The 14,640-nt window shown below is 55.8% G+C and overlaps 1 protein-coding gene across 2 annotated transcripts in view; it reads left to right on the top strand.

Moving 5' to 3' along the window:
- The first annotated feature begins 4,019 nt into the window (after positions 1 to 4,019).
- LOC102450481 (carboxyl-terminal PDZ ligand of neuronal nitric oxide synthase protein) overlaps positions 4,020 to 14,640 on the top strand; it is a 68,056-nt gene continuing 57,435 nt past the window's right edge. For both annotated transcript variants that reach the window (XM_075905420.1, XM_075905419.1), the window contains exon 1: positions 4,020 to 4,210. In XM_075905420.1, the coding sequence (XP_075761535.1) occupies positions 4,106 to 4,210 (105 nt within the window). In that variant the 5' untranslated portion in view covers positions 4,020 to 4,105. The remainder of the gene's footprint in view (positions 4,211 to 14,640) is intronic.

Here is a 14,640-nt window from a genome sequence, read left to right as displayed (position 1 = left end):
CGCGGTGCAGCACAGCCTCCACCCCAGTAGAAAGAATGCCTCACTGAATGGGATGCGATGGGGAGAGGCACACAGCGCGAAGGATTGTTGTTGTAACTCTTGCAATATCAGAGGCAACCAGGAAGAGGATCTAAAACCAGAAGACCATGAACAACCACTTTGCAGTGTGTGACATAGTGGGGGTACTTGCTGGGCTGTGGTGACCTCTGCTGTCTGACGCCAAACCTGTTGAACCAGACACCCCCCATGGAGAGGGACAAAGGAAGGGGGAAGGCTGCCCTGGCTGGGGGGCAGGCTGGAAGAGTGTGAGTTAGTTGCTGTCTGGGAGCATGGAGGAGACAGCCTAGGGAAAGGGGCTGGAGTTTAGGGGCTCAGTCTCCCCCCCATCTCAAGGGGGCCTGAGGCATCCTAGCCCAGCTCTGTGACCAGATTACATCTGTGCTGTGCTGTATCCTGGAGAGGCAATAAACTTCCTCTATTCCACCGGCTGGTGCAGTCTGTTTGTGCCATTTCGGGGTGCAGGAGACGGGGGACCCCCAACGCGCCGTCACACAGTGCCCATCCTTTGACTGACCAGTCAGCCAGCACCTTTGCAGTGTTAGCCACAAGGTTACAGTTCCGTCACGGGAACCCCACTTCCTCTGGGGTTTTGGAACTAGATACCCTGTTATATCAGCGATCAAGCGCCCTGTCTTGAATTCTACTCATTCAACCAACCAACCCAAATCTCTCTTGTTAAAACAGATATCACCAAGGCTGTGTCTAGACTGGCAAGTTTTTCTGCAAAAGCACGTGCTTTTGCGGAAAAACTTGCCAGCTGTCTACACTGGCCACTTGATTTCCGCAAGAACACTGACGATCTCATGTAAGAAATCAGTGCTTCTTGTGGAAATACTATGCTGCTCCCGTTCGGGCAAAAGTCCTTTTGCGCAAAAGGGCCAGTGTAGACAGCTCAGATTTGCTTTCCGCAAAAAAGCCCTGATCGTGAAAATGGCAATCGGGGCTTTTTTGCACAAAAGCGCGTCTAGATTGGCACGGACGCTTTTCCGCAAAAGCACTTTTTGTGGAAAAGCATCCGCGCCAATCTAGACGCTCTTTTCCGCAAATGCTTTTAACAGAAAACGTATCCGTTAAAAGCATTTGCGGAAAATCACCCCATCTAGACGTAGCCCAAGAGTACAGCATGTGACCGTATTTAAGCAAGCATGGTGAGCTTATTTGTACGATAAATGGTTATTGTCACTCACTTCATAAACAAGGGCCCAGATTAATTCCTGGTGCTGCTCTAGCTAAATCAGTAGATACCCCAGGGATAAGCCTCAGAGGGGCGGCCGTGTTAGTCTGTAACTTTAAAAACAAGTAGTCCTCTGGCACCTTAGAGACTTACAAATGCAAAACCCACTTCTTCAGATGAGATGATTTTTGTCTTTGACTTGTAGGCCCTATTCAACCTTCACCTTTTAAACCCACTATTGCGACGGGTTAGTGATAGGATTACCTTACAGAGTTACCCAGTATCTAGCTCAGCTTTTCTGTCATCATCACAACTTCCCTGGTGCACCTGCTGTTTGCATCTTATGGACAGCTTCCCCACATGGCTTCAGCGAGGGCTAGGCCACCACCCAGCAACATCAGCAAGCTGTGGCACAATACACTGTGGGACGCCCTGCCACAGAGAGGGCTGGAAAGAGAGGACCAGCCAAACTGGTTGCACAAAGATGGCAGGGATACGCCACGTCAAGAACCTGTAACTAGTTTAACACCTATGGGAAACCAGCCTTGTGACACTATGCTTCTGGCAGGGGAGACACACTGCTGGGGTTAGGAACAGCGCTTCGGCCATCTTGCGAATTAGAATCAGAATCATAGACTCCTGGAACTGGAAAGGGCCTGAAGAGGTTAACAGGTCCAGTCCTTTGCTCGGCAGAACCAAGCACCATCTAGATCATTCCTGACAGGTGTCTGTCCAACCTGCTCTTAAATATCTCCAGCGATGGAGAGTCCACAACCTCCCTAGGCAATTTATTCCACTGTTTAACCACCCAGACAGTTAAGTTTTTCCTAATGTCCAACCTAAACCTCCCTTGCTGCAATTTAAGCCCATTGCTTCTTGTCCTGTCCTCAAAGGCCAAAGAGAACATATTTTCTCCCTCCACCTTTTAGATACTCGAAAACCGTTATCACGTCTTCTCTCAGTCTTCTCCTTTCCACACTAAACAAACCCAATTCTGACAGGAAGCACGGGACAGCCTGCCATATCCGGTTACAACCTTGCCTAGAAGATGTAGAGTGGACACTGCTGTATGGCTGTAACATTTTTTGCATAGTTGCACATAGCAGGGAAAAGGCATCCAATTGAACCTGTGTTAAAACAACAAATGTACAGTTTAAGCAAGAGCAAAGACAGACACGAGTTAGCGTGGCTATTCCGCCCTTAATTCACGCTGGCAGCGCTAGCACTGTAGCTCACATGGGCAACAACGCCCATTGTTTTCAGGTGCTCTGGCAGAAATCGCTCCATGACATAAACTTCACCTCCTCTATGAGGTGAACAAATCATTCAGTTTCAGGCTTCCCAGCTGTTTCCAAAGTCAGATCCAAACAATTCTTGTCAGGCCCGGTTTGGATGTGAAGGGCGGCTGCCAAGCCCCAGATGCAGCTGGCTCCCAGGACTGCCTCAGGCTCCAAAGGACAGGTCATCATGACTGAGTTCCCAAAGGGGCGCAGAAAGCAACTTGTCAAGGAGCACAGAGCGTTGGCAGGGAGCTGTGCAGGGCCGGCTAAGGCGGGCAAAGGGAGAGGGGAGCTGGAGTGCAGCAGATCAGCTCTACCTTCTGTGTTGCCTGTGGGGGGAAGGGCCTGGTGGGGTGCCAGCCAGGATCTGGAGTGGGGGGCAGAGACTGGGGGGGCTGGCCAGGATCCCAGGGTGGGGGTCAGGGGTATGGGGGAGAAGCCAGGATCCGGGGTGGTAGTCAGGGGCATGGGAGGGCAGCCAGGATCTGGGGTGGGGGGAAGAGACTGGGGGGAGGGCGGCTAGGATCCGGGGTGGGGGTCAGGGGTATGGGAGGCAGCCAGGATCTGGGGTGGGGGTAGAGAGTGGGGGAGCCGGCCAGGAACTGGGGCAGGGGCAGCAGCCAGGATCAGGGGTGGGGGATAGAGACTGGGGGGGCGGCCAGGATCTGGGATGGGGGTCAGAGGCCGGGGATAGGGGTGCCCAACCAGCTTCTGGGGTGGGGGGAAGAGACTGGGGAGAGGGCGGATAGGATCTGGGGTGGGGGTCAGAGGTATGAGGGGGTGCCAGGATCTGGGGTGGGGGTAGAGAGTGGGGGAGCCGGACAGGAGCCGGGGTGGGAAGCAGGGGGGGCAGCCAGGATCTGGGGTGGGGGATAGAGACTGGGGGGGGCGGCCAGGATCTGGGGTGGGGGATAGAGATGGGGGGGGCGGCCAGGATCTGGGGTGGGGGTCAGGGGCTGGGGGGGGCGGCCAGGATCTGGGGTGGGGGATAGAGATGGGGGGGGCGGCCAGGATCTGGGGTGGGGGTCAGGGGCTGGGGGGGGGCGGCCAGGATCTGGGGTGGGGGATAGAGACTGGGGGGGGGCGGCCAGGATCTGGGATGGGGGTCAGGGGCGGGGGGGGGGGGGTGCCCGACCAGCATCCGGGATGGGGGGAAGAGACTGGGGGGAGGGCGGATAGGATCTGGGGTGGGGGATAGAGACTGGGGGGGGCGGCCAGGATCTGGGGTGGGGGTCAGGGGTAAGGGGGGAGCCAGGATCCGGGGTGGGGGTAGGGAGTGGGGGAGCCGGGGGGGGGTGACACAGGTGGGTTCCGGGGAGGGGCAGGGACTGGCCACGGCCGGCGGGGGCGGGGTCCGGGCTCCTCCGCGATCCCTGCAGGGCGGGGGGGGAGGCAGCGGCAGCCCCCCCCCGCGCCAGCAGCGCCGCCCCCGCCCGTCACGTGAGGGCAGCGGGGCCCAATGGGCGGGCGGCGCCGCGGGCAGCCGGGGGCCGCTCATTCAAACCGCGGCCGGAGCCGCCGGGCGGGGGGGTGCGCGGGCTCCGGGCGGGCGGGCGATGCCCCGCGGGCCGGGGCCGGAGCGGCCGCCGCGATGCCGGTGCGGAGCCGCTACAACCTGGTGGATGACGGCTGTGACTCGCGGGTGCCGCTGCACAACGAGGACGCCTTCCAGCACGGGATCCACTTCCAGGCCAAGGTGAGCCGGGCCCCCCGCACCGCCCCCGGGCCCCCCCGCCTGCCCCCCCGCCCCGCGCCCCCGGGCCCCCCCGCCTGCCCCCCCGCACCGCCCCCGGGCCCCCCCCGCCTGTCCCCCCAGCCTGCCCCCCCCGCCCCGCACCCCCGGCCCCCCCCGCCTGCCCCCCCGCCCCGCACCCCCGGACCCCCCCGCCTGCCCCCCCGCCCCGCACCCCCGGGCCCCCCCGCACCGCACCCCCGGGCCCGCCTGCCCCCCCCAGCCTGTCCCCCCCGCCCCGCACCCCCGCCTGCCCCCCCGGGTCCCCCGCCTGCCCCCCCAGCCCTGCACCCCCGCCTGCCCGCACCGCACCCCCGGACCCCCCCAGCACCGCGCCCCCGGGCCCGCCTGCCCCCCCCAGCCTGTCCCCCCCCGCCCCGCACCCCCGGGCCCGCCTGCCCCCCCAGCCTGTCCCCCCCCGCCCCGCACCCCCGGGCCCGCCTGCCCCCCCCGCCCCGCACCCCCGGGCCCGCCTGCCCCCCCAGCCTGTCCCCCCCCGCCCCGCACCCCCGGGCCCGCCTGCCCCCCCCCGCCCCGCGCCCCCGGGCCCGCCCCGCCTGCCCCCCTCGTGGCGCCCGAGCCTGCCCGTGCAACAAGTGTCTCGATTTCCTCTCCGCCCCCCCCGCGGCGGGGCGCCCGGGTCCCCCGCCAGCCGCCGGGCCGAGCTCCGGGCTGCCCCGGCTCCCAACCCGGGGAGGAGCAGAGCGGGGCTGCTCGCCGGGGATCCGGCCCCTGCCGCAGCTCCGGGCTGTCAGAGGCTTAAGGTTGGTCCCTGCCCCTCCTGGCCGCGGAGCACGTCTCCTTCCCGCTTTGAGCCCCGTCTAGTGTTGGCCTCCACCGCTCGGATGCGTGGCGGGGAAAGGGCTCCCCTCGGGTTCGTCGTGCGCTCCCGGAACGAAGCCATCCCCGGCTGTAAGCCACGCAAGAGCCCCTCCTCGGAGGAAGTGGGTCAGGCCCACGAAAGCTCATCCCCGGCTAAACCCTCTGGCTCGTCTTTAAAGTGCTGCACAGTCCTGGTTTTTGTTTCAGCGAGACCAACACGCTACTCTCTTACTCCTGGGAGGAAGCGGGTTTGCCCCCCAGCTAGCCATGTATTCCTGTTGCTCTCTAAGATGCCACTTCGCCAGGGTCTCTAAGATGTCCACTCCTTGTTTGTAAAAGTTGTCTCCCAGAGAAAGGGTAAATAACCCTTCCTTGTTCCCCAGCGCCACACCAGGGAGGCATCTTCCCTGCCCCTCCTTTGTTGCCTTTTCCCAAGCTGAGATTTTAAATCTCTCATACAGAAGCTGTTCCATACCCTTCTTGTTTTTTTGGCAGGCCTCTTCTGTACCTTTTCCCATTCTCTAATCTATTTGATTGGCGATAGGGTGATGGGAACTGCATGCAGTATTTCAGATGTGGGTGAACCACAGATGTATGTAGAGGCATTATATTTACTATCCTATTGTAATCAGATAACGGTTGGGCTCCCCTTGAAGTCACTTAACGCATGGTGTGCTGAAAAGAATGGACCCGTGATCACACTGGGCCTGGTTGGGGGGGGGGAGGAAGAGCAGCTGTCACGGACAGGAGCAGTTACCCAGCATCTGCTGCTCAAGGAAGCATTTGTCTAAAACCTGTGACACAGAAGGCGCCAGGTACAAACTGAGCAGCCAGGAAGTGAATTGCAGGAAGGCCAAGGGCTGCTTTTCCCTGTAAGTTGGGCGCCCGTGCGGCTGTTCAGGAGAGATTCCAATGCTGCCCAGCTGAATAGCAGAGTGCCCCCAGCTAAGGTTTGTGTTTCTCTTGGTGGTGCATGTTCACACCTGTCTTGGTGCACATAGCAAAACTTATTCCGCACATGAACAGGAAAAATCCACCCATGATGGGAAAGATTAGCAGGAACGTTGACCAAGGCTCAGCCGATCTCTGTGCACCGGGGGCTTCAACCCTCTTGCCTTTGAAAACATTAAAGCCAGCACTTTCACAAGTGTTCGTTGACTTCAGGTGCCTTGAATGTTGGCTGCCTAGCGTCAGGACCTCGCTGTCCTACAGGTGCTGGGACATGGCTGCCTTCCAACCCTGAACTTTTGAGTGGCCTTGCACCCTTACAATAAGGCCCAAGTTCAATAGCGTTTTAACCACCGGGCTTTAAATTGCAGTTGCCCATGGGTACTAACCGGCCATAACCGGAGTTCTCATGCACTTCCCTGGCTAGTAGAGTCACATGCGTTGGTGTCACGGGTAATAAACCAAGGTGTTTTTTTCCATGAACAAGACCGAAAAGTCTTTCTGACTCTGTATCTTTCCTTAGTGTTCTCAATCGCTTGTTCCCACGCTAGTTTCAGCCCCCTTCCGAATGTTTGTCTCAGCAAGGGGGCTTGAAAAAAGGAAAGGAACTTCAAAATGTGCCAACAAACCGTACTACCTTCTCGTGCTTTTGAGCAGAGGAAATGGGGAGGGGAAAGTCGCAAAAGGTCACTGACATTGGGCTGTTATGCTCAAATTAAGCCGGTTTGCACTAGATTTTTTTTTTTGGGGAGTCTTTGCAATCTTGGAATCTTTCCTGCACGGTTTGCCCTGGGACTGGCCTGGAAAGGCTCCTCTTGACAGCATAGGACTTTGCATCATTTCTGTCTATAGCACGTGCCAGTGGGCGTGGGATGGGGCAGATGCTTGTGGTGTACAGGGAGTCAGACAAGACCAGAGATGGGCAGTAATTTTTGATGGGGGCCACTCCAAGGTTTTGGTAAGTGGTCAAGGGCTGTGCTTTTCTATGGAGCGGGGGTGGGGTCTGGGACGGAGGTTGGCTGCAGAGGGAAGCTCTGGGTATGGGCCTGGGGTGCAGGAGAGGGCGTTTGAGTGAAGGAGGGGGTTGTGACCTGGGGCGGGGGATTAGGGTGCAGCGGCTGGGACAGGGCTGGGTAAGCAGGCTGGATCTGGCCTGCCTAGCTCTTTCATCCAGCCCGTTGCATCTCCCAGCCTTACCCTCTAACGCTGTGGTTCCCAACTGCTGGGCTGCAGCCCAATACCAGGCCACAAACTGCACAGCCAGGCCATGCCCGTGCCGGCTGCTCTAGGGTGCGTCGTAGCTGGCGGCTGCTGGAGCTGAAGCCGGCTGTTTGCGGCGGCTCTGTGGGCAGGCACGGGGGGTACATATTTTGGTGGACTGGTGACCTTTTAATTGCATAATGAATATGCAAATATTTAAATACAATGTTACCAGACTGCCAAAAGTTTGTAAAAGTTTGCCGGGAACCACTGCCCTAGCACATTGCCTGGGAGCTACCGGGGAAGTGCCAGCCCTTCCAACTCATGCTATTTACAGGCCCCGCCCCTTCTGCCCAAGGCCCCTCTCTGGTCCACAATCACGTCAGAAATTTATGAAGTGTCCCCCCCCCCCCCAACAATTATTGTCCACCTCTGGCCTGGGAGAGGGGTGTAGGAGTGAGTGCAGGATCTGGGAGGGAGCTGTGCCCTGTGTCGGGGGAGGGGAAATGCAGAGAGTTTGGGTGGTGGCGTGTTGGGGCAGGCTCTGACCAGGAGTCGCTTACCTAGGTGGCTCCTGGCTGGCAGCCCAGTCGGGCCCTCAGGCGGGCTCCGTGTCTGCCAGCAGCCCCAGATGGCTCAAAGCAGCTGGCTTTTCCTTGTGGCTCCCTGCACCATGTATCCAGGCGTGGGGGTGAGGTTGTGCACGTTGCCCCCACCCCCAACACAATCTCTCAGCTCCCATTGGCTGTTGTCTGGCCAAGAGGAGCTGAGCGATTGTGCTGGGGGTGAGGGCAGTGCGCAAAACCTCCTCCCCACGCAACACGGCGAAACACCAGGAGCAGCCAGCAGTATATCTTGCCTGTCCTTGGACTAGATCGTTCAATAGTCCCTTGTCACTTTGAGCCCTATTACTCTGACTCTACCAGTATTTGTAACATGAGCATTTGTATTCAGAGGTTCCACACGGATGGGGCAGCCCCGTAGGAGTACGCTCACCCTGACTGAAGGAGCTCAATAGTTAGAAAAAATTCTTCCTTGGAAACCCATATAGCAGGGGTGGGGAACCTAAGGCCGGGGGGGGGGGGGGGGCTGGATGTGGCTCCTGGCTTGCCTGGATCTGGCCCCCTAGACTCCCCCCCAGCATTGGGGAGTGTGTGCTGGTGTTCCAGCACCCCCTCCACCATTTCCCTGTGGGGCTGGAACATGCAAAATAGGCTGGCCTCCCTCCCTAGGCTCTGGTGTGCGAGGGGAATGTGGGGAATGTCTTTCTCTTTCTGGGTAAGTCTAGACTACATGGCTCCGTCGACGGAGCCATGTAAACTGGTTTACCCGGCATAGGCAAAGAAGCAGGGATTTAAATAATCCCCGCTTCGTTAAAATAAACATGGCCGCCACACTGTGCCGACGATCAGCTGATCCGGCACAGAGCGGCAGTCTAGAGGTGGATCTGTGGGCTAGGGAAGCCTTTACCGACCGATCCTGTAAACCTCGTTTCATGAGACATAAGGGATCGGTCAGGAAAGGCTTCCCCAGCCGACAGATCCGCGTCTAGACTGCCGCACTGTGCCGGATCAGCTGATCGTCGGCACAGTGTGGCGGCCACGTTTAAATAATCCCCGCTTCGTTAAAATAAATCCCCGCTTCTTTGCCTATCCGGGTAAACTAGTTTACATGGCTCCGTTGATGGAGCCATATAGTCTAGACAAACCCTCTCAGTCGGGCCACATCATTGAGGGTTACTTTTTTGCTTCTTACTTGTGTCCGGTCCCGGCCTGATCTTTCTGTGGGTCAGTGGCCCCCAGCCCAAAAAAAGGTTTCCTACCTCTGCCATATGGTAACGGGTATTGGGTTAAATTCCGTGTTCTTCTCGTGGAACCACTGTGCTGCAGGGAAAGTGAGAGAAGGCCAAGTGTGAATGTTAATGGACGTAATCTTGAGAGAGGATCTAAGAATGACTGATATCATTGTCAGGGTGTACACCTGCCTGGGAGAAAACAAGTTTGTTGTAACTGACTTCCAGTCAGTGCAGGGGGGGATGAGTTCGTAATTTAACCGGCAAAATGAATTGCATTTTTCAGGAGTAATTCTAGTTTGGTTTGCAGGTGGGCTGACAGATTAGCAGTGGAATGTGTTTTTCGCCCCTCCCCCCAGCTGTAAGGAAAGGGACTACGTTCAAATGACGCTTTAAAAACGTTGGCCGTGTGCAGGTCTGTTTTCCCGCTGAAGGAGCTGTAGGTTTAAAAGGAGAGAGAGATCTGGTCAAGTTCTCAATTACTTGTCAAAAGTCCCGCTTAGCTGGAGAGAGAGATACTTTGAATGTATAAGATGCAACAGCTGCTATACTAGATAGCACTTTGATCAGGCAAAGAGCTGTTACATTAATGAACTTTTAAAAGGGGCTACAACATGGAGTTGCACTTCTAATGGGTAAGGTAGGCACCTGAACTCCGTCCACTGTAGACCTACCATGCTATGGAGAGAGTGGGTGTATCTATTGATTTCCAGCTGCTTGTCCATCTCTACTCTTCAAGTTGTAAAGGGCTGTCTCCTCTTCCATTGCAGATGAAGTTTGCTTGACCTTAATAACACGCTTCCGTAGGGCAGGTCTACACTATGGAGCACGTCGACCTAAGGGACGCAACTCCGGCTATGTAAATAGTCAGGGCTCGACAAATCCGTGTATCTACTTGCCCGTGGCGAGTAGATTTCAGCCGGTAGCCTCGTTCACTGGCGGCGCGCACATGCGCAGTGCGGGTCTGGCGCATGCGCGGTGCAGGGCTGGCGAGTGGATTTTGCCGCGGTTTGTCGAGCCCTGTGAATAGCAGATCTGGAGTCAACATATTTTAGGTTTGAGTTGCTGCAGGGAATCAACTGGAGAACCTCTCCCATTGACTTTCTTTATGCTTCTCGTTCCGGTGGAATACTGGAGTTAACTAAAGAGCGATTGGCGGGTGATTTAGTGGGTCTTCACTAGACTTGCTCAATCGAGCCTGGGAGGATCGATCGCTACAATACCAATTCCCCAGTAAGTATAGACATGCCCGGAGTCCTCGTATAGGGTGTGTCTTTTCCAGGTACATCAGTCTGGCTGTGCCTCTTAAAATGGCCAGCTTATTAACTATCTAACTTACTTCATGCAAGACTTTTGTTTATTGGTAGTAGTTCTCCTTTCTGATTCTTTCCAGGCTGTAAGCACCAGGCCATGCTGCATTATATTAATGCATTTATCGCTCAGATCTTTAGGGCTGAATTCACAAAGCGCAGGTGGCCACGTAAGAGCCTGACACTGCAAGCAAACTGCCTCACACTTGGGTGGAAGCCTCCTGAACTTGATGGGGCTCTCCATAGGCACACCTGGCTCTGCTTGCAGGATTGGGACTCCAGTACAGGGTCAGAGAGCAAAGCCAACAGAAGTGTCCTTGGCCACTGGCTTGCTCCCCATTGCCTGCGGTTTGTGGGAGGCTGGCACTTTGCAATCTTACTTTGAATTGATTTTTTTTTTTCATGTAACTTACTGTAGCCTTTTGTGAATGGGACAAACCAAACAGATCCCATTTAGTCTTTTCCCTCCCCGTGGATCCCAGGCGCTCCTGCGCCGAGGCCTGGCGCGCTCTGATGGCTCTCCAGGGTGTTGCTGTAGTTAGAAAACAGCATTGCTGGAAGACGTGGCGACGCTGACCGAGGCGCAGGAAAACGAGATGACCTGCCAGGTCGCTTGCAGGGCTTATTTCTAGACGGCTGATAGAGCAGGAAATGGTCAACTGAGACCTCCAGTCTGTGTAGAGGGATTTGGGCGTATTTAGTCAAGAGAAGAGTGAGGGGGGATTTGTTAGCAGCCTTCGACTCCCTAAAGGGGGGTTCCAAAGAGGCTGAGGGGAGGCTGTTCTCAGTGGTGACAGAGGACAGAACAAGGAGCAATGGTCTCAAGCTGCCGTGGGGGAGGTCTAGGCTGGATATTAGGGACAACTGTTTCCTGAGGAGGGTGGGGAAGCACTGGGATGGGCTCCCTAGGGCGGGGGTGGAATCTCCATCCCTAGAGGTTTTTAGGTCCCGGCTTGACAGAGCCCTGGCTGGGATGATGGAGTTGGGGTTGGTCCTGCTTTGGGCCGGGGGCTGGACGCGATGACTCCTGAGGTCTCTTCCAGCCCTAGGATTCATGGAATACAAGCTTGTAGCTCGCAAGACCCGGTGTCTTGTAGAGTTTTGTCTTGCAGCAGTGATCTCAAAATTGCATAGAGATGCTAACATGCCCAGTGAGAGCCAGGGGCTGTCATGACTTCCACAGCGCTTCCTTGACTTGCTGGCCCCAAAAAGCCCTCTGGACTCACGAGCCAAACCCTCTTACGCATGGAGGCTGTGCTTTGTCGGCACCGGGGCCTCTGATGGATTGGGGCGGGGGGCAGGGCTGCGAACCAGGCACGTCTGCGAAGCAGGAGAGACGGGCCGCACGCGCCACCGATGAGCTCCCTGACAGAACCTGCTGGGAGGATGCGAATGCCGACACATTGGACTGGCTTTCGGAATCTTGACTCCCTCGCTCCAGCTGTCCGGCTTCCAAGGCATATGGCCGCAGGACAGCAACCCGCACACCCCAGCGCTGCCAGGATGCCGATCGCCCACTCCTTCTACTTCTGTTTGCCGGCTGACTCAGGCAGCCCCCCCACCCCACCCGCTCCCCTGCTTCCACTCAGCTATGCTGCACATGGGCCAGAGGCTACGTGGGATGTTCCCCGCCAAAGAACTGCTCTGTCCGGGGGATGTTTGGATTCCCCCCCGACCTGGGGCAGAAGAACAGCCGAGATCTAAGTTGCACTGGTGTGTTGGGGTGCAGCCCTGCGGGCAGCGCTCTGCTGCCTTGTATATTCATTACGCCCTATGTGTTAAAGGGATCCCCTGTCCTGCAGCCGAGAGCTGTTCCTTCCGGTCGCTGCTCAGATAACTGCCCTTGGCTGGCTTGGCCCACGAGCGTGGGCCAGTAGGGTCTGAGCCGAAGGGCGCAGTGCTGCCCTCACAAGGGAACCGTCCATGGGAGGGCTGACTCCTGCTGTCAGGTTGGCCGTCATGCTACGTTCTGACCCATGTCGCTGGCCCCAATGCCACCCGAACCCGTGGGCAGGACTAAGGCAGCCACGCTATGGAAGGCTGCCTTTCGTAAATGGTTGGGGGCAGGTTTCCATGCTGGGGCTGGCGCTTTCCATCCGCCTTGAGCTTCAACAGGTGGAGGTGCCACCGCTGCAAAGCGTAAGTTTGACGCTGCCGGGGGAAGTGCCCAGCACTTGAGTGCAAACTCAACCGGGCAACTTGCTGTGTCCAGTAGGAACGCAGGGCTGCCGCTAGTGCCTCGTGACAGGCGGGGCCAACACAGAACACCGACTCTGGAACAGTTTCCAAGATCCGGTGGAGAATTCTGCTAGACCCAGCAAGCAAAAAGGGCCACTTATGTCCGGAGAGGCACAGTGGGAACACGGAAGGGCACTGATCAGCTGTGCAGACCTTCTGAGGATGCCTGGGACTCTGAGGTTTTTAAGAGGCTTCTTTTGGTGAAGGGGAGGAAGATGATGGACAGTGACGGCTGCATGTTGGTCCCTGGGACGCACTGTAAGATGAGGTTTGGCTAGCGGCTGTCCCTCTGCTTCTGGTTGCCAGCCGTTGTCTCCTCGTGCGTTGCACTCAAGCAAGAGTCTCTAATAGAGTCCAGTAGAATGTCACAAACTGGATCGTGCTTCCAGGAAAGAGGCTTTTAGTGGGATGACTCAACTAGAAGATCTAACGTATTTAAGGGCATTTCTAGACCTAGACAAGATCAAGGGCTTAAACCTGCAATTAAGGATCCATTGATACTAGGGATGTACAAAAAGAGTTTTAATAGTTGTACTATACATACAATATGATGGGGACTAATTTGGCTACAACTACTCAAGAGTGATCTTGGAGTCATTGTGGATAGTTCTCTGAAAACATCCACTCAGTGCGCAGGGGCAGTCAAAAAAGCAAACCGAACGTTGGGAGTCATTAAAAAAAAGGGATAGACAATAAGACCGAAAATATCCTATTGCCTCTGTATAAAATCATGGTACGCCCACGTCTTGAATACTGAGTACAGATGTGGTCACCTCATCTCAAAAAAGAAATACTGGCATTAGAAAAGGTTCAGAAAAGGGTAACAAAAATGATGAGGGGTTTGGAAAGGGTCCCATATGAAGAGAGATTAAAAAGCCCGGGACTTTTCAGCGTAGAGAAGAGGAGACTAAGGCTGTGTCCAGACTCAGGGTTTTTTTTGGGAAAAGTAGCCTTTTTCCGAAAAAACTTCACCTGCGTCTAGACTGCAGCCGCGTTCTTTCGAAATTAAATCGAAAGAACGCGGCTTTTCTTTCGACGGCGGTAAACCTCATTTCACGAGGAAGAACGCCTTCTTTCGAAAGTGCTTCTTTCGAAAGAAGGCGTTCTTGAATGTAAATAGGGCTTCTTCGAAAGAGAGCATCCAGACTCACTGGGTGCTTTCTTTCGAAAAAGCGGCTTGCTCTTTCGAAAGTTCCGCGTGCAGTCTAGACGCTCTCTTTCGAAAGAGGCTCTTTCGAAAGTATCTTTCGAAAGAGGCTTGTAGTCTAGACATAGCCTAAGGGAGGATAGGACAGAGGTCTATAAAATCATGACTGGTGTGGAAAAAGTGAATAAGGAAAAGTTATTTACTTATTCCCACAATATAAGAACTAGGGGTCACCAAATGAAATGAATAGGCAGCAGGTTTAAAACAAACAAAAGGGGAGTTTTTCTTCACTCAGCACACAGTCAGCCTGTGGAACTCCTTGCCAGAGGATGTGCTGAAGGCTAGAACTTTAACAGGGTTCAAAAAAGAGCTAGATAGATTCATGGAGAGGTCCATTAATGGCTATTAGCCAGGATGAGTAGGAATGGTGTCCCCAGCCTCTGTCTGTAAATGGGTGACGGGGGATCACGTGAGGATTACCTGGAGGGAACACAACCTCTGGAGCAGTGGTCTCCAACGTTTTTACACCCAAGATCACTTTTTAAGTCTCAGAACAGGCGAAGATCTACTGCCCCGCCCCTTCCTTGAAGCCCCGCCTACATTACATGAGGAAATCTAATGTAAATGTACTGTGCGGATGCTCAGTTCAGAGAGGACTCAAGAGCTACTCTGAGAGCCCCCAAGATCTACCGGTAGCTCGCGATCTACTGGTTGGTGACCACGGCTCTGGGGCATCTGGTATTGGCCACTGTCGGCAGACAGGACACTGGGCTAGATGGACCTTTGGTCTGACCCAGCATGGCCGTTCTTATGTAAACTACTAAAATGTTAGTGATTTAATAACTCGTTAACTGCCCGCCCAGCTTCTGCCATTTTGCATCATAGCTGGGGGGTGGGCCCTGCTGGCCTGCCTGGGCCAAGCCCAATCAGAAGGGGT

This window comes from Pelodiscus sinensis, chromosome 22 (assembly GCF_049634645.1).
Source record: "Pelodiscus sinensis isolate JC-2024 chromosome 22, ASM4963464v1, whole genome shotgun sequence".
NCBI lineage: Eukaryota > Metazoa > Chordata > Testudines > Trionychidae > Pelodiscus > Pelodiscus sinensis.
The sequence above is the reverse complement of the archived record's forward strand: the minus strand, read 5'-3'. Positions and strand labels throughout refer to the sequence as shown.